Source organism: Toxorhynchites rutilus, chromosome 1 (assembly GCF_029784135.1).
Source record: "Toxorhynchites rutilus septentrionalis strain SRP chromosome 1, ASM2978413v1, whole genome shotgun sequence".
In the NCBI taxonomy this organism is placed as follows: domain Eukaryota; kingdom Metazoa; phylum Arthropoda; class Insecta; order Diptera; family Culicidae; genus Toxorhynchites; species Toxorhynchites rutilus.
In genome coordinates this window covers 53,822,029-53,840,660 of record NC_073744.1, presented here as the reverse complement: position 1 = coordinate 53,840,660, position 18,632 = coordinate 53,822,029, and the positions used below count along the sequence as shown (strand labels likewise).

General features: G+C 39.1%; 1 protein-coding gene across 11 annotated transcripts in view; it reads right to left on the bottom strand.

The window, feature by feature from the left end:
• Window positions 1–18,632, bottom strand: part of LOC129766800 (cadherin-87A) — a 722,345-nt gene that overhangs the window by 42,963 nt on the left and 660,750 nt on the right. For all 11 annotated transcript variants that reach the window (XM_055767405.1, XM_055767415.1, XM_055767419.1 and 8 more), the window contains one exon: window positions 4,958–5,126. In XM_055767405.1, the coding sequence (XP_055623380.1) occupies window positions 4,958–5,126 (169 nt within the window). The remainder of the gene's footprint in view (window positions 1–4,957; window positions 5,127–18,632) is intronic.

Sequence of the window (18,632 nt, the reverse complement as noted above, 5' to 3'; positions counted from 1 at the left end):
GTTATCAACCAAAGAAAGCAGTTCTTGTTACCGAGAGAAAATTCGTTAATGCCATCCTGCATACAATGTGTTGTAATTTGAAGCCACTTTTAATTCGGAAACCATGCATGTGTTTGTGAAAACTGAATGATCAATTTAAAAGACCCCAACCACCAATAAGTTCAAAAACAAGCATAAACAAAATAATTCAGTTCATATTATATGTCATATTATGTCACTTTAGAATGCATTGGTATTGTGAAAAACTTTTAATAACTCTTCTTTGAAAGGTTTAATGGCCCTGAAAAGCGCCGTGTTTTACGGTGGCTGGTTTTGCCACCAAAGCAGTCTGTATAAATTAACTTTTTCCTTCGTCTACCTGCTGCCGTTCTGCGATTGCGTTTGCCACTCGCTGAAACTAGTTGTTGCCACCGAACCGAATGTGGTATGTTCTGTAGGCGGGTTTTCTTATTGTAGTGAGCAGCTTTGCAAGCCAACTCGAGCACTCCGGCGGCCGAAACTCTATAACCGCTGTTAGGTATACTGGTGTCCGGCACCAATCCGTTCGGCCTAGTTTCCCTTGCGGATGTAGCATACGCATGAGTCATCCGACTACCATTTATGACTTTATGACTTTGTTGGACTTTTACGCTTAAACACTATACAACGAAATCAGTTTATTTCCTAGACATGTGCTTACTAACATTATTCTGCTTCAATCGACATACTGATTAAGGCGGAACAATGACTGTGAGTCATGTTGATTATTTTTCAATCATACTGACGCATAATTGCAGCGCAGCGCGCAGCACATACTTTACGACCATACGCGAGCATAATAAACTGACCCACTTTACGACCGTGCGTGTATACTCGAATAAACACAACAAGCGCGCACCAAACAAACCAAACTTCTATGTTTATGTTTATGCTTATTTCTCTTACTAACTTAGGATAAAGAAACAATAATGTAAGAATTGATAAAACTATGTGAATTGAATAAACGAAGAACAGTCGAGTTCTGAACGAAACCTAAGCATGATATTATTCCTGATGACAAAACCCTCAAGCGGAACCGATGCCTTTTTGTCCGCCACTCGGAGCAATCAGTGACTGTGACAACAGGGAACTGCAAACCTGCACGGTTCGAGTGGGACTTTGCCTTTCTCGTAACTTGTCCTCCTTTGTCACGTCCACACGTCCACGTTGCTGCTTGTGTTGCTTTGTTGATGTGATGCGATGCGATGTGAGACGATGCCATACAACCACACTGGTTAACGGGTTGAAAGAAAATGATATATTTTTTCGGGGTCCGCGCGTTTTGTACTCTAGCGGTACACGCTCACAGGATAGAGACAAATCGGCAGACTCAGCCAATGGGGCGAGTCCAACGAGACGAACGAATGAGCGTTAAAAGGGAGCGATGGCAAAAAAATACATTCATTACGATTTTTTCGCTCGTTGGATTCACATGCAGGCTTAAAAGGGTCCTTTTCAGGATCACAAAATCAACTTTAATCTAAAGAGTTTATTGTTTTTTTATCACTCGATATCCCCATCTTGTTCGGCTAAACTTTCCTGTTTAGCGATTGCGTTTGCCACTCGCCACAGCTTTCACAGTTGGAAAATTTCTTCCCATCCAGCTAGTGACATGTTGTACAGTAAATTACATTTAATGCGACGTGCCGAAGCATCACTCAGTGTCGCATTGGAGGCGATTTTAACCTGTAATTGAACATTTGCGATGACAGTGGTACAGTGTCGACTTTCAATGTGGGGTCATAATTTGGACCTTGCACTCTATGTTTACAAAAATGTCCAACTAAATATATCGCATTACATGACCGTCCAATTAGCTAAATGTCGAACTAAATGTAAATTACTGTACTTTCAATCTGGAAGCAATTTAAGAATTGGTGAATATTGAATAATCGGGAAATTCCCCAACCATCAATAAGCTCAGAACAACTGCCAAATTCTCATACTCATCATATCCTGGAAAACAAATTATAAAAAATCAATTTGTGTTTTATTATTATTTTGGATATTATTTTGGAATGCATTGAACTGTATTTCGTAAACTCTGTTTTGAAAGGTTTAATGGCCCTGATAAGCGCCGTGTTTTATGGAATGGTTCCAATTTAGAAAACTTTGTACTCGTGGTTTTGGAAAAAAAAAACATTTCGAACGCCCTCGATGCCGCCTTGTTCTGAATTTGCCTACAAAGCAGTTTGTATAAAGAACAAACATTTTTCTTCTGCTACCTGATGCCGTTTTGCGAATGCGTTTGCCACTCGCCACTCGCTGCAACTGCCTGTTGTTGTCTTGATGTCCACCGACTGGTGCACTGGTACTATCGCGCTCGGCCTAGCTACCCTTGCGGAACAATTGGCGAATACACATACGGGGAATTGCATGATATTTCAAATTCTAGCTAATGGCTTTGGTATGTCAATCATCTGAATCGGTACAGTAGTTCAAAAGTTATGAATTTTTGAAAAAAAGTAATTTATGGGATAAAGGGGAAGAATAGATTTTTGAACCTTCGGTCAAATTCGAAAAATCATAACTTAAGAATGAAAAATAGCACATCTTCAATTTTTGTATATACTATGTAAAAAAACCTCAGCTTTCAAGAAAAATATAAAAAATATAGCGCCTTTGGTCCCGAGCCCATAAAAACTATGAAAACAAATAAAATAAATATTAACAAAATTCAAATTTTCTGCAACTGTAGAATTTTTCTAAAAAGACCAGCTGATTGGCTTCAATTCGATGTGTCGATTATCTGAATCGCTCATGTAGTTCAAAGGTTATGATATGAAAAAAAAGTCATTTTTGGAAAAAAAAAAAAAAAAGAGGAAAACAATATTTTTTGGATCACCCTAAAATGGAAATGTTCACCTTAATGAAAAAACAGGAAGTGGGTTATATCTATGGTATAACCGCAAGGGTGACGTAGGACTATCGTTGATTTAGAGATCATTTGTTTGAAGTTGAATCTGAATTCATTCTGAATGAATGAATATTTGGAGAACTTCGAAAACGAGAGCGTTACGTTGGAGGCACAAGGTTTTATGCATCCAATATTGGATACGGAAATATCCTACTGATGGGGAAGAATAATCTTCAGAAGCTATCCTGTTAATTACGATTGATTGAAAAATCACAAAACCAAATGTATTTGGTCACAGTGTTACATGGATAGAAAACATTCAAATAAACTCTTTCACATGAATGTATTTTTAAATTCCCAGAGGAACTGGCAGATTATTTTCCGGATCTTTCTCGATGCTGAATCGCATCCAAACGGAAAGAATTCCGTGCGTGTATGTGTATGTGTAGCGGCTGTTTCGATGGCCACCTTCTCTTCTCCTGAAAGATCGGCTTCTCTGTGCTCCCTCACAGTTTCAAACAAACTGCTTGCGTATCAGGGCAGATCACGATCCTTCGCCGTCCAGCACCCTCAGCAACGATGTTGTCTTGTCGATGTCCTCACGAAAAATGAATGCGTCTCACCGCTAGAATATCGCTTAAGTATGCTTTTTGTGCGTGATTGAATCGAGAGAAGGCGTGGTTTACGATGGCAATTTGGAAGGCAAACTAGAGGGGAATGAACTCTCTGAGCTCGGAACTTTCGGCGACTGAGCAATAATCGATTGCGGGCGCATACAATATTGGATACGGAAATATCCTACTGATGGAGAAGAATAATCTTCAGAAGCTGTCCTGTCAATTGCGATTGATTGAAAAATCACAAAACCAAATGTATTTGGTCACAGTGTTACATGGATAGAAAACATTCAAATAAACTCTTTCACATGAATGTATTTTTAAATTCCCAGAGGAATTGGCAGATTATTTTCCGCACGTGTATGTGTGTGTGTGTGTGTGTGTGAGTAGCGGCTGCTTCGAGATCTTCCCGGGGAACCGTTTGTGGCATCACTCTCCTCCTGATGGATTCCCTTCTGGCCTAAGGTGCACAAACATGCTCTTGGTGACACCGTTCATCCGCGCTTTCATGATAAATGAAGAGCTTCACCACAACAGCGACAACATGCTCCAATGTTCAATTAGAACTGAGTGGATTTCCGAGCGGCGCTCGCTTATATACCGATTGGCGATTTCAATAGCCTGTTTTGAAAGCAAATTTAAGACTATTGAAACAAGTTTTTGGATCAGAAAGTAACAAGTATAGAACGCGTAGACATTTTATCTTTCGAATGAAGTGTTTATCATACCATTTCGTTTAGTTGTTTAGGAGCTATTAACACTCAAAATCTCGGTCTCCGGCGTAACGCTTTCGTTTCCGAAACTTTGATTTTACACCCCGGTATAGAAATGAAAGACGTAGTCCTACGTCAAAAAAAAACGGGTCTAATATTTAGGAATAAGGAACAAAACTACCACATTGCACGGAAACATGCGAACCACTGTATTGGTTTGGCAATGGCTGAATTATTAGAAAGGAGCAATTCATTCAGTTCTTTGGAACTCGTTCGAAGAACATTCAATCGAACTTTGAAGAGCGCTTGCTTGCTGCCATCTATTCACAGAGACAAAATACTAAAACAAAAGCCTCAACCCTCAAATTTCTTAGAATATCGATGTAATGTCTACACTCGGTTGATGGTTATAAATGAAGAGAGAAAAAGAAACTGTTCCTTGAGCTTACACACTTTAACCTAATCCCCAGCCAATAAGCGCCACCAACATGATGTCGCCAAGCAACAAAACGCAAAGCCCACAAACACGTAAATAATCGGCTTGGGAAATGTTTCCCATTGTTGGAGAGAAGGTCTTCCGGCCGGTGGATCATCTGAGTGCAACCTTCGGCCCTGTTATGCCGTAAATCACACCTCGCTCTGGTCTGCTTTATCCGAGAGCTCTGACCACCATTAAAGTGGGGCGGGGCGGTGGTCGTCGGTGGTCGATTGGTTCTTTGAATACCCCAAAGCCCACACTGAGAGGTTCTTACCTGTTGTGTTGTTTATCTCGAAATAGCTGTTATCTGTCATTCGGTACTCGGCGACGGTGGAATCTGCATCTGTTGCTTGCATCGTCGTCAGGATGGTACCGAGCGGTTGCTCCTCGAGCACCTCGAAACGGTAGCGGGGCATCTCGGGAGTCCAGGGTGGCATGAACAGCTGTGGCGAGTGGAAGTGGGGAGAGAAAACAGAAAACAAACGTTTAGGTGTAATTATATTATAAATTTGGGAAGCAATGTTTTCCATGAGGGATGCGAGAGATTCGAGCAAACGGATCGGTGGCATCAGCACTGACAACAATAAACAGTGAATAATGGCCCGGACTAAAGTCGTCAACTCCGTTGTTGAGGAAGAAAAGTGGCAACCGGAGGTGGGGAAGAAAGATTGCATAAATCACAAAACAGGCAAAGCTATCAGTGTTATCCTGGCTGCTCGTTATCCTTTTGCATCGGTCGCTTCTGCTTGCCATTGAAAATCTTTTCGTAGAAGCATTTTGTAATCTGCTCTGTAGACTCCCACCCTTTCGGAGTATTCCTTCAACAGCGATTACCGCAGACACGTTTGTCTCATTGGAGTGGTGGAAGGGAAAACAGGGAAGATAACCGTCAGAAGAAAGGAGCATTTCAGTCTAGTCTTCCGGGTCGCCCTCGTCGAGTTTGGGAGCTAATGGTGGCATTCTACAAGGTACGAACATCGACCATTGCGAACAGCCCGAGACAGCAGCAACCGAAGAACGTTTCCGTCCATTTTCGCAATTCATCATCAATACTTAAAAACGTGTCTCGGTGCCGAGGTGTGTAGGTAGGCCCTACGGGGAATGTTTTCACCGAGATTGTGCGCACCGGGATGGTCCGTTGTCGCTCGAAAGATCCGGGCTTCCGAATCTGCCCTGATGCTGGGAGAAATATGTGTGAGCGGGGTACGTGATGGGGCGATGAATCCCAATGGAGCCGACGACACGTTCCTGATGCTTTACATTCCGGAAATAAATCATCAGGACAATTTGCTGAACTTCTCAACACTGCACTTGGCATGGGTGATCTATTGCATATCATGCTGGAGCGTTTTCAGGTGAGCGCCTTGTGCTATTATAAGCTATTACTCTGGCATTGAGAAGAATCAATTTTATGGTATAAGTGTCTGCATTTTGGATTAATCGCACTTCAAAGCAATCATGTGTGCCATTTAATTTCCCAGTTGGCTTGAAGACTGGTGAATTTTTCAAAGATCGATGATATAAATACTATCTCCGTGCTATGAACAATTTATTGCTGTGTCTCATATAGCATATTACAATACAATACAATTCAACGAGGAGATTCATTTGTTTTCGCTATGATTTACGGCATTTCCGACAGGGCTAGTATTATAAAAAAATATTCCTTGCCATGAATACAATTGGGTTTATCATTTCGTTAAGGTATTAGTTGAAGTTAATCCTGTAATCGATCGGAATATGTAGATATTGGTTGAAACTAAATCCCTTGCGGTTCAAGAATGTAATTCCACCCTTACAGAGAGTCTATTTTACATCTTGATAGCTTCAATCACTGTCAGTATTCTATCCATTCGGGTTTGTTTGATTGCTGCCTAGAACGGAAATATGATTTTACACGAGAGGTCAATATTTTAAATTCCATTCGAGCAATTCCGAATCGGACAGATTCGAGTCGTTCTGATTCGAACGAATGGATTTGTGAAAAAGATATATTTTGGACGAATAATTGTGACGCTTGTAGGTTGTAACTACCCACTCATATTTCGTTTGGGAAAATAGAGGATTGTGTTCAGGTAGGAATACCATCTGTTCTGATTTAGCAGGACATGTTGTCACCTTCTGGATAGGCTGACTAATTAGTTTAGGAGTGAAAAAGGAGCAGGCATTATATTTTTGAAGTATTTTATTGACTGGATTAAAGCAATCAATCAAACATTCTTAGATGAACCTGCTGTGTTCTCTACTATGAAGGAATGTTTAGATACTGAAAACACTTTGCGAATTATGAAGTTATGAAAAAAAAACAATTTTATCATATTCCATTCCTCACATTCCAGATTAAAATTATCAAATAGAACGTAACGTAATCGTGATCTATATTTTAGATTTTACTTGAATCAACTAGTTTTGACATAGGACTATGTTTTTTCTGTAAGAGTGCCGAATCAGAAAACATGTCACGTTTTCATGGAATAGGTTTAGCGCTAATAACTATTTTTGTTTCAATGAGATGTTGATGATTTGCATACCAATCGGGTTGGAAATTTTCTAAAAATTAGTATGCTATACATTACGGTTCTCCCATTCGTAAATCGTTTGAATCAGGGGTTTTCAGGTCTTTTTCTCGACGAAACACTTTTTGAAGCCAAAACATTTGATGGAGTACCGTCATCCTGGGATAAATTGATCACCGGGGTGAAATTGATCAAACGTATTACTGAACACAAACATAAATTTTCAGAGGTATTATTCAATTCAAATTTAACATTTTTCAATCTGACGTGCTCAATATTCATCTGAAGGTTCTTTTTGTTAATGGCTCTCAACGAGTCACTCATTAAATTGTATGAAAATAATATTTTTCTGAATAGCATTTTCGTTTCAATTTTAAACTATGGTAAAGAAAAATATTTTCAACACATCAAAGCAATACTTATAGACGCTTAACATATTAATTCACTTCTGAGTTGAATAAGTAATCAAATACTAGAAATTACTATTCAAACAAGTGAGAAAAAACTATTTTACGAAAAAGCACCCCAAATGGGCAGAACCGAAACATATCATGCGACATATCGAACGTTTTGGTTTGTCAAACCTAGTTTATTGGTGATCATTTTAAGGGTTTTTGGTCACATCAGGACAACCCGAATGGTCTCCAGATGACCTGCAGATTAGTGTTTAAATCTAGTTATGGAAAGGCATTATTCACAGCTTCAGCTGGATTAAATCAAGTGTTTGTATCCTCAAACCTTTGAATTATCATTTAAATGACCGTAGGTGAAAAATAATTGATTTTCTATACATTTTTGTGTATATGACACTAGAAAATCATAAAAAAAACATAGATTGGTCAATTCCGCCCCGAAGCTACATTTTGGAATTTGCCGCTGAAAAGTTTCCAAATTAACGCTTAAGAATTTTTTTCCACAATGCATAACATTTTGTGGCCTTAGCACCAGTACTGATTTTAAAAACAATTGGATATAAATCTAACAACAAAATTCGGAAATATTTTTCTGAAAATTGTTTGCGGTACTCGCTTTTTTCAATCAATAGAATTGTATTTTAAAACTAGAACAAATCCTGCAAATTACATGTTCAAAGTTATCGACGAAAGCAAAAACAAAACCTTTTGATTTAACAGCTGGGAACAGCTCTTAAATCCAACGAAAAAAATATTCCAAAGTTGGTTCTCATATGGGAGCACTTGCGATAGCATTGCGGAGTACAAAGTACTCAGCGGAGCACTGTTTGAAAACTTCTGGTTTAAATAAACAAAAATTGGAAGCATACCCATACTACCATACATTTGTTCTGTGCATTTTTGTGCATACCTATCCATGCTTTCTATACTGCGGAACGAGTATAGGATGCGTACATCGCTCGCTCGAAATGCAAATGCAGCGTTCGTTCGTAATGAAACTGCGGAGAGAGGAGATATTACAAATTAACCCTGCCGGTTTATAACTTATTAAAACGTCAGTCTCTCATAATCCCGATGCCTTTTGCGACTGGCATAATCACGTCCATTCAATAATTGAGTTAATTGATTTGTAAAGATGGAACTTTAAACCAAAACGAAGCAACAACATATTTGCACACATGTAGATATTGGTTGAAACTAAATCTCGGCGACTGCTCAGTTGAAACTCTTACTCGTTCCACATTTTAGGGGTGTTCTTAAATTCATATGCCGTCCAATTGAGCTTCTTGTGACGATCTCACAAAATAACCACGTTAGAATTGCTTTGAGAATAGAGGATTCTGAGCGGGAAATGTTATAATGTAGACTGGAGTCTCTCTGTTACGCAACATACAGGAAAAAGGCGTGGATGACGAAGCCCCGATGTTCATCCGACGAAATTATTAAAGTGATTGAAAATGGTATCTCAAGACAAACACAGTGATATTACACAGGCCATTCTACCCCCTCTCCAGACGAAGTGGAAAACATGCGAATTGAATAGAATAATTCCGATGTCCTGCATCAAAAACGCTGCCTCTGTATTTTTGATAACCAGATGCATCACACTAGTTCCTACTTCTTCCCTATTATGTTAATAATTTTAATACATCCATCGAATTCAACAGTCACTTTAGTGTCAGATACATCATCTCTTCCAAGAAGGCCAACCATTTTTCGAATGGCCACTCACTAACTTCTGATGAAAGTAATCATAGTATGAAGCATGGCTTTTCAAATAAATCGTGGTACAAATGGACAATATTACAAATATTTTTTTCTCTGTACTCAAATTACGGTACAAATTGTTAAAAGGACGGGACGATACAAAATGATCGAAAAAGCGGTACATTTGGTCCGCTTACTTTTGGGGCATCCTGATTTATATTTCATGTTGTAGAATTTGTCCTAATTTTCATAGGAAATTCAATTTGGTTGACGAATCATAATTCTTTTTTTTTGTATTTTGATTTTGAGTTAAAACTCTTTCGGAAACATATTGGGGTACAAATCTAAAAACGAAAAATGTGCCGCATCGCAAACATTATCAAATTTTGAAGCGCTGATTTCTCAATCGTTTGCTGAAGTATTTACGAGATATTTGCATCGATTGATTTAGGCACTCCCTAATAAGTTAATACAATGAATTTTCCGAGTTCCGATTGCTCGATTGACACAAGCAATCTGAGCTCTCCCAGTTGCTCATTCAATTGAGTAGTTGTAAAATGTAAAATGCAGCAGCTAACGAGCCACAATGTAACAGCTCGATGCTTGCCAAATTAATTTCCGAAATTATAAAAACAAAACAAATTGATTTTTGGAATTTGTTTGCCAGGGGAGTGTCGTGTGAATTTAAGAGTGTTTTTGGGCTTATCTTCCGATCGATCATTCAATTTTCACGAATTCGTGCATTGTCTCCGGTTTAAAAGTGGCGTTGAAGTACAACACATCACAAGTCGGAGGAGATCAAGGAATTTTGCAGACTGTTTTCTTCGGTTGAAAAATGAAAGTGCAAAATTCGTTTCATTGCGATTGCTATAGTTCCCGCCAGGACAATCGATTTCGGATTTTCTGTTGCTGTTTCGCGAAAGGTGCTGCATAGTATAATTTGTGAATTATTTCTTTAGGAATGATGTTTTTGGGAGCGTTGAAGATATGATTTTGTTATGAGATACAGAAAAAATACTCGGAAATTCGATTAGTTTTTTTTTTAAATTGACAGCCCTTGATGTAGTCCAACGATTCTCCGGTTATGTCTCCGCATTACCATCCCGTCTTTTTTAGTTTTCAAATTTGTACCCTAAATATGCTTGCTGAATAAATAATGAAAAGATATGATCAACTTCAACTATTCATTCGCATCTAGCCTTGTAAAAGACCAACCAATGCATGAGAGTATTAGAATTGAACTTAGTAAGTGGACGCGCAGCTATTTAGACCACAACATTAGATTTATGCTCGTTGAAATGTAACCTCACACTTAAAAAGAAATAAATAATCAGTTTTTCGTTTTCGAGAAAAAGGTGAAAATGCAAGACAGGCGGCTGAAATTAGAAATGGTGGTAATGGTCCTGATACTGTGACACAATAACAATTCTAATACGCTCAATTTTGATTTTGTCGATTCCGTTTCGGTAATCTTAGAGTCGCACTACGGCACCTGAGCGTCTCATTATCATTGTCAGAGGTGACCCACCTTTCAAGTGACCATCCGCTTCAGGAATGGTTTTTCTTCCTGCGATTCAGAACCGATTCGCAAATTGATATTCGGCCCATTTGATTATTTTTGTGATCGTTTTTACGAAATAGTTTCACCGTTAACGATTATTTTTACAGCGAACGAATTTTGCTTATTTGTATACAAATTTAATTGGAAATTCTTAAATATTTTTTGACGTTTGGAGTTTTTCCCTGTAAAGAAGCGTTAACTGCATCGCTAGCCCAACCTCTTAGTGATTCATAAGCCGGCTAAAAATACATAAAAAATAGCTGCCCCGCAGAGAATTGTAGGTATCATCCATGCGGGGGTGTATAGTGTTTTGTGAGTGGTAGTGGTTGTTATGGTCGAAAATGATTTTATCATGCAATCTATCGATATGGATTAAGGCTCGATGACATGTGTGCTGATTGATTCTCGGCACCTACACCTTAAATTGATTTTTAGCTCATGTTTTGTCATCCCGATTTATGACATTAAATGAGACATAACATAACAGAAAATGTCATGACTCACAAATACTGGTAAGCATTTGTATAATATACATGGAACAGCAATATAAGATTGATACGAGCGAGCGAAACAAAAGACAAATAAGCTTTCCGCTTATGCGGGCGCTACACGATTCGTCCAACGTTTCACTCGAATGTTGGACTCAAACATTTGACTCGATGAATCGTCGAATGTTGTGACGAATGTGCTGCTACACGGTGAAGTGTATGTTCGATTCAAAGCAATCGGGCCAAACAATCGGCGAGTATTTGGTTTATTGTTTTTATTTACCATCAAAAACGTTAGGAAACTGAATGACGATGCGAGTATTCAAATTGCTGCCGTAGCAATTGTACTGATATCGGGCTCTAAATTAAAAATGCTTCAAATCAACAATATTAGAATGCAATATTTCGCCGAATATTTTGAACTTTGAGAATCAATTTCACAGTTCCTTTACCTAAAACTTGTAAACAAACCAATCTGTCAAAGATAGATTCGGACGAATCGTGTAGCGGTGTGTCGAATGTCATCGAGTGTCGAATCAACGAATGACAAAAATCCTTTGACTCGTGTCACTCGCGTTGGAAGGTAATCCACAACGAACGGATTACCTTCCAACGCGAATATTCGTCACTCGACATTGGAGGTTCGTAGCTCGTCAGTCGAATCATCGAGCGTCCAGCATTCGAGGGTGATCGTAGCATCGTGTAGCGCTGGCTTTACATTGCCACATACACGGCCTAGACCGAGATAGATATTGTTCTCCTTCATGCGCTCCTTTTTTACTCTTAGAAAACACTTCCCAACTTCATTTTATAATCAAGTGCAATATTATCACGTATTTGCTAAACAACTGCTGAAGCATCATTAGCCATGTGGATAGAGTGGTCGTGTAAAAAAGCTTTGCATTCCAGCCGGCCTTGGTTCGATCCCCATTGACGTCGTATGGACTTTTTTCTTGGCACAATCCCAAATGAAATGTAAAAAGAAAACAGAAAGAGATGTCTGCACGCATACCTACAAACCATTTTTATGTTTTTAAAACAGCTCTTTATTTGCGCATTTGACTCTTCAGCACACTAAATGGCATCATTTCTGCCAAAGATGACATATTTTCTGCCAACGCTAGTTTGGGTGTAGAAATATAATACGAGGCCATCCACCTACCACATGGAACTTTTTGGGAAGAAGAGGACTTGAAACATGAAAATATACAAGAAATTAATTGTGAACCAAGCAATAATTTACATCCGTTTTTTCACCTTCTTGGATTTATATTCTGGGGGTACCGCCGCAAGCATAAGTGTTGAAGTCATTCTAAGAATTGCTCACCATTCATGTACCCTGAAGTCGAAACAAGAAAAAAGGTCGCTGAAGGCATTATAAAGCAAAGGATTCCGGTGCTTTCGTTTGACAATCTCGAAATGTTTGTCGAATTCTATGATTTTTGACAGGCTGATCTGTTGTGGTTATGTTGTTTTTTATTGCTCGGTTGAAACCGTGCTGGATGCTGCTGTCCAATACTCTGCAATTGTTGGCGAATTTATCAGACTCCTCACTCGTAAAGTGTAGAATAAAAAATCGTAAAACATGTAAAGCCATTGAATAACCTACTAATATGGGCCTTTTCCTCTGAGTTGTTTCAGAAATACCAAGTTTTCCGCAATCCAACGCTCCCTCACAGCCATTTTGAGCTTTTCTGGAGTGCATTTCTTCCAGGTGGTTTTCGTCCTGTATAAAACTGTACACTAGAGTGCCAATGAATGTATGGGAAAAAATCGACCCTAAAATTTCAAAAAGTTTCCCTATACAAAATGTTTACCACCTCGAAAAAACACCCTATGCCAAATTTCAGTTCAATGGCACTTAAGGGGAAGTGGCGCAAAGCGGTAAAAGTTTGAGTTTTTTGAAAATCGAAAAATCACCCAATAAGGGAAGTAAAGGAAATCGGGTTTTCGAAAAAAAAATTTGTTGCTAAATGTCTTAAAATGGTATAAAACGTCGATTTTTTTTGTCAAAAATCGGCCTCTTTTTCTTGGAATACGAAACGAAACATATGGGTTCGAGTGCCAATAAAAATAATTATCTCGATTTTTCATTCGGAACTTGTTGCGAAATGTTGATTTGCACGATAATATATCCTATGCAAAATATTAGCTCATTCGAACTTCATTTGAGTTTTTTGAAAACCGAAAAATCACCGGAAATCGGGGTTTTCAAAAATTTGTTTGGTGCCAAATATCTTAAAATTGCATGACACATTGAGATTTACAGTTATCTAAAAAATTTTTTTTTTGTCAAAAGTCGACTTTTCAGACGGAAAAACAACCAAGTGAAAAAAAAAATTTTTTCAACAATTTTTTTTTCGAGATAACAGTAAATCTCGACAAGTAATGCAATTTTAAGATATTTGGGACCAAGATTTTTCTTTGATAAACCCGATTTTCGGTGATCTTTCGTTTTTCAAACAAAAAAAAAAACTCAAATTTTTACGTCTGTGACACTAATAAATGAAGTTCGAACGAGCTAATATTTTGCAAATGGTATACTATCGTGCAAATCAACATTTCGCAGCAAGTTCCGAATGAAAAATCGAGATAACTATTTTTATTGGTACCCAAAACCATACGTTTCGTTTCGTATTCCGGAAAAGAACTAAGTCCCAGAGTGTCGATTTTTGACAAAAAAATTTTAGAGATGACACTAGATCTCGACGTTTCATGTAATTAGAAAAGTGCATTGGAAAAATGAGAACAACAATTTCGACATCGCGAGAACAAGAGTGAATCCATTGGCGCTTTTTAGGGCCACCAAACCTTTCACAGAAGAGTTATTATAAGTTATTACGAGTTATCACAATACGATGCATTCCAATGTGATATCCGAAATAATAAAGCTTCTCGGATATTCCATAAATTATTTCAATTGACAACCCTTGGTGTAGTCCTACGTCCCTGTGGTTATGTCCACGACATTATCCACCGCCTTTTTTTACATTTTTCACTGGTGAGTAAGGCTCAATTTCTTAAGCCAAATGTGTTTGCAAAGATTAATTAAATTAGAAAAAATATGAATTTTTTGCATATTTTTAGATCGTTCTGACTGAAAATGTACATCCCTGTTGGAATACTTCCATCCATCCATTGTGACCAATTGTATTGGTTTCATCTGTAACATATTCCCACAACAAAAAGTAAATAATTTCCAGTATTGATGTGCAAAATTCACATCTCCAGTTGCAAGCATCCCGTAAGCTCTGTATCTGTTTATTCCAATCGGACGAACAGCCCAGAACAAACTCGCTGCACACTATCCGATTGTCCGATATAATTCCGAACGCATCACTTTGTTCACCAAGTGAACAGAATCAGTTGTTTGAAGTGTTGTGTAACAAACATCGATATCCGCATCGGTGCCTCCTGGACCCAAACACCACTCCTTTATGGCCGGCTTTTTTTTTTGTTGTATCTTTTTGTCCAGCAAAAACCGCTCCGAGGTGCTGTGAATAAAATTGAAAAGTAAATATCCCCTACTCCCACGCCATTCCAAGAAGCAACATCAGCTACCCCACCGACACACAGCAGAGGCTTCATATCGTTGGGGAATATGGTTTCCATTACTACTGATTCACAATGGACTAGGATCTCTCTATCCGTTTTCCCTTTCCCTGTTGAAAATATTGCCCCTATTTATTTGAACACATTCCACAATACGACTGAATACATTCGGTTGTGATAATATGATATGGCATGGATATAATGGGTTTCAAGTTTTCCAACTTCGAGAGTTGATGAGGATAGGGGGGGGGGATCATTCCGGTTTGGGGGTCAGAAGTGTTTCGGCCCGGATGCCCGGTGGTGGGGTATTGTTACCCACCCATGTCAGAGGTTATTTCAGGTAGTTGAACTTCTCATTGATAGATGGTAAATTGTTGATAAATCTAATGTAATCATAATAGTAATGGTTTCATTTGTATGATGAAGTAATGGCGATTGAGGGTGGAAGCGATCCAACTCTTTGTTTTGATAAACTGTATGACCGAGATAGGAAAGCTAATTTGTTTTACATTATACAGGGAAACTGATCGACTTGGGCATTGTAACAATGCCGGAAATCGATTTGTGGAGTTCCGATAGCACTGGGACAATATGGGACATTATGCTGAAATGGTTCTTTTAACTGTTTTACTGGTAAACTATACTCTTTTTGAAATTGATATCTTTTCAAGGCAGATTGGGATGAGAAGCGATAGTCTCGGTATGAATCTTGTCATTTTCATCCCTTAATCACTTTCTGTGCCAAACGCATTGATTATTAATTCATTACCCTGAAATGTTCAATTATAAAACTTTTATGCGAAACCCGCCGAATCTCGATATCAAAATGTTGAACCTGAATTATTTATCTACGTGCGAGAGATTCGGCGGGAAACTTTCAGCCAGTTAACAGATTTTCATCTTCTTCCCCATCATAATTTATTACAATTTGTACAACCTTCCAAGTATGCTCTACTACCCACTTGCCACTAGCGAACGCATCAGCCAGAAGCAGCTCCCACTGATGTCGTCCTGCTTACACGGAAGAAGGTATCGATGCTGAAAGCACTTCACCGCCGAACGAACTTTGCATTATTAATCAGTTCGTTTAAAAGCTAATCCCAAACTCGACAACTGATAGCATCGAACCGTTCGTCGCTCACCCCGCACCTCTCCGCCTCACCGCCCAAATGGTACGTGTGCACGCAGCAAACACTAAATCCTTCACTAAACAAAAAGCTTTATCGGCTCAATCTCCGGGCTCCCGGAGTCCTACGCGCTAGTTACAAAACACGACACGGAGCCGTTGGGTAATATTGCCGTCTTGTGAGGGGCAACGTTGGGCGCGTGCTGGAGGGCGACGCGGAAGGGGGAACGTGTATCGACTCAACAGTTTTCCTTCGCCGGAGCGATGTCGTCCTGGGAGCAAAATAGCGAAGGCTGGCTCTGCCGTTCGCATAAAACAGCCGAGGCATTAGCAATAAGTAACTTGATATATTTCACGCCGACTCCTTTCAGCATATAATTTGCATAAATGATAAGGCAATTATCAATGTTTAACAACAAATTTTCTTGCGCTTTGGCCTCCTTCACTTGGCCACGTGTTCTTCTGCTTGACGCCGCCGTTTTAGCTGGGTGGGTGTGAATGTTTGTATGTGTGAAACGGAATGTGTGTCGTTTGGCCCATCGCAGCGTGACAGCAGCACTTGGGAGATAGTTTCTGGATAACACGGTGTAATGACGACGGTGGGTTGTTGGGATGGTAATAAGTGTAGGCTAAGAATGTCCCACGGATTGATTGCTAGGCGATTCTTAAGCTTGACAGGAACGCACTAGGAGGTTCATTACTTAGGGTGGAAACAGAATGCCGCGTTGTGCGTTGCTTCTCATCGGCTGTCATTGCTTGCGTTTTGTACTAAAACATTTGCCAGACGCAGTCTGTTGATTTGCAGTCACAATCTAGCATTCGCGTCACCGCTTTTCATGTAAACAAAAACAAAATAAAATTCGTATGAAAATCTTGTTCTTGTTGTGTCCACGGGTCTGTTGAATGTTTTTAAAAACCACACATTGACATATCCTCGCTGGTGGCATTGAGCTTCGTTTACTAATTTAGGTGAGCGTTGCTAAACATTTTTGAATAGCTGATTTTCAGTCGGAATGAACACGTTTTCAAAATTTAAATTATGAATGAAAATAAGCTTTTCCACATCAAACTAGTATTCTATTTTAATGAAAAACATTGTTGTTTGTAGGCGGTGAAAAAGTCTCATACGAAAATTGTTTATTCAAAATGAATTCTTTCATCATAATATATGAAAGAATTCAGCAACAATGTTGGAATGCCATATGATTGAATGAAAGTCAGAAACACGTGTTTCAAGTAATCAAATAACATGATGTGAAAATTTTCATTAAAATTTTAGAATTTAAAAACAGGCTTCGTGTCTTCTAATCTAATGGAGATTACACTAACGAGTTTGGGACCCAAATTATGGCCCTAATTTGAAGTTGCCACCAGACGTCGACACCATGGCACTGTCATCGCGAATTCGGCGCAAGCAGCTTAGAACAAATGTTAGCGTTTAGTACAACGATGCTAATGACCGAACGCATTATTGTTTTCGACTAAATGGAAACACACATATTTAAAATGACGTGTCAAAGCACAATTGTCTCAACGCGACGCATAGCGCGGCATTCTGGTCCCACCTTTAGCGTAAGAACACACTGGACGGCTCTCCCGCGCGGATTTTGCAATGACAGATCGCCGCGGGGCCTCGATAATGAAATGTGAATGAGATAAAACACATAAGGCGGGGCGGGTGTGTGCGGTTCCAATATCACTGTTGTAAGGTTCCTCATACGCTGCGGTGGGTCGATGGAGATGATGCGCCGCAATGGTTTTGTAGGAGTATTAGTGTTTATGCGCTTTTGATAGGTGTAAATAAAGCAAGGCAATAAGAAATGTACTCTCAGGTGAGCCAATACGTGAAAATCATTCTGCGGTCATGTAGCTGCGGATACTCGAATTCCATCCAAATTGTCGAGAAATGCAATATTTTATACGTTTGTGATCAACTTCTCTCTCCCTCTTGCTCAGGTAAACATCCCCTCTTCCGTTTTCCACCATTCTGTCTTTATATACCGCATCTCTCATCCGCTTACTATCCAAACAGTTGTACCTTGTATCATAGACTCGTCTTGCATCCGTCTAAAATATAATAAGCCGAGAGCCGCTTAATGTGTTTTACTTCAAGTTCCTGCTGCGACTTGTCATTGCGAAAATCGCGCGGGTGAGCCGTCTAGTGTGTTTCCACGCTTAGACTTCAAAGCGTTCAGTGTAAGAACGATTTCTCAATCAAACGTATTCGTGGCTATTTGTCACTAGATGGTGTTGATGCGAGATGAAGAATAGAAGGTGGGAAGACTCACTGGTTTTGGTTGTGTTGAATTTTGATTGTGTTAGTAGCCAGGAAGATAGGAAGTTCACATACCAGACATACCAGTCAGTTACTCAAATGGTACAAAATTGAACGTTTCAACGAATAACGTTGAAAGAGGATATACAGAAGCTAATTACAGATTTCCAAATCATATTTTTCGCATCATGAAAAAAACAGAACATATCACGAACTAAAATATTTTATTTTTTCTTTGATTTCAGAAATAGTATTCTAATGTCTACTATGTTTGGATTCTAGAGCAACTTCATGGAAGTTTGACTTTTGTC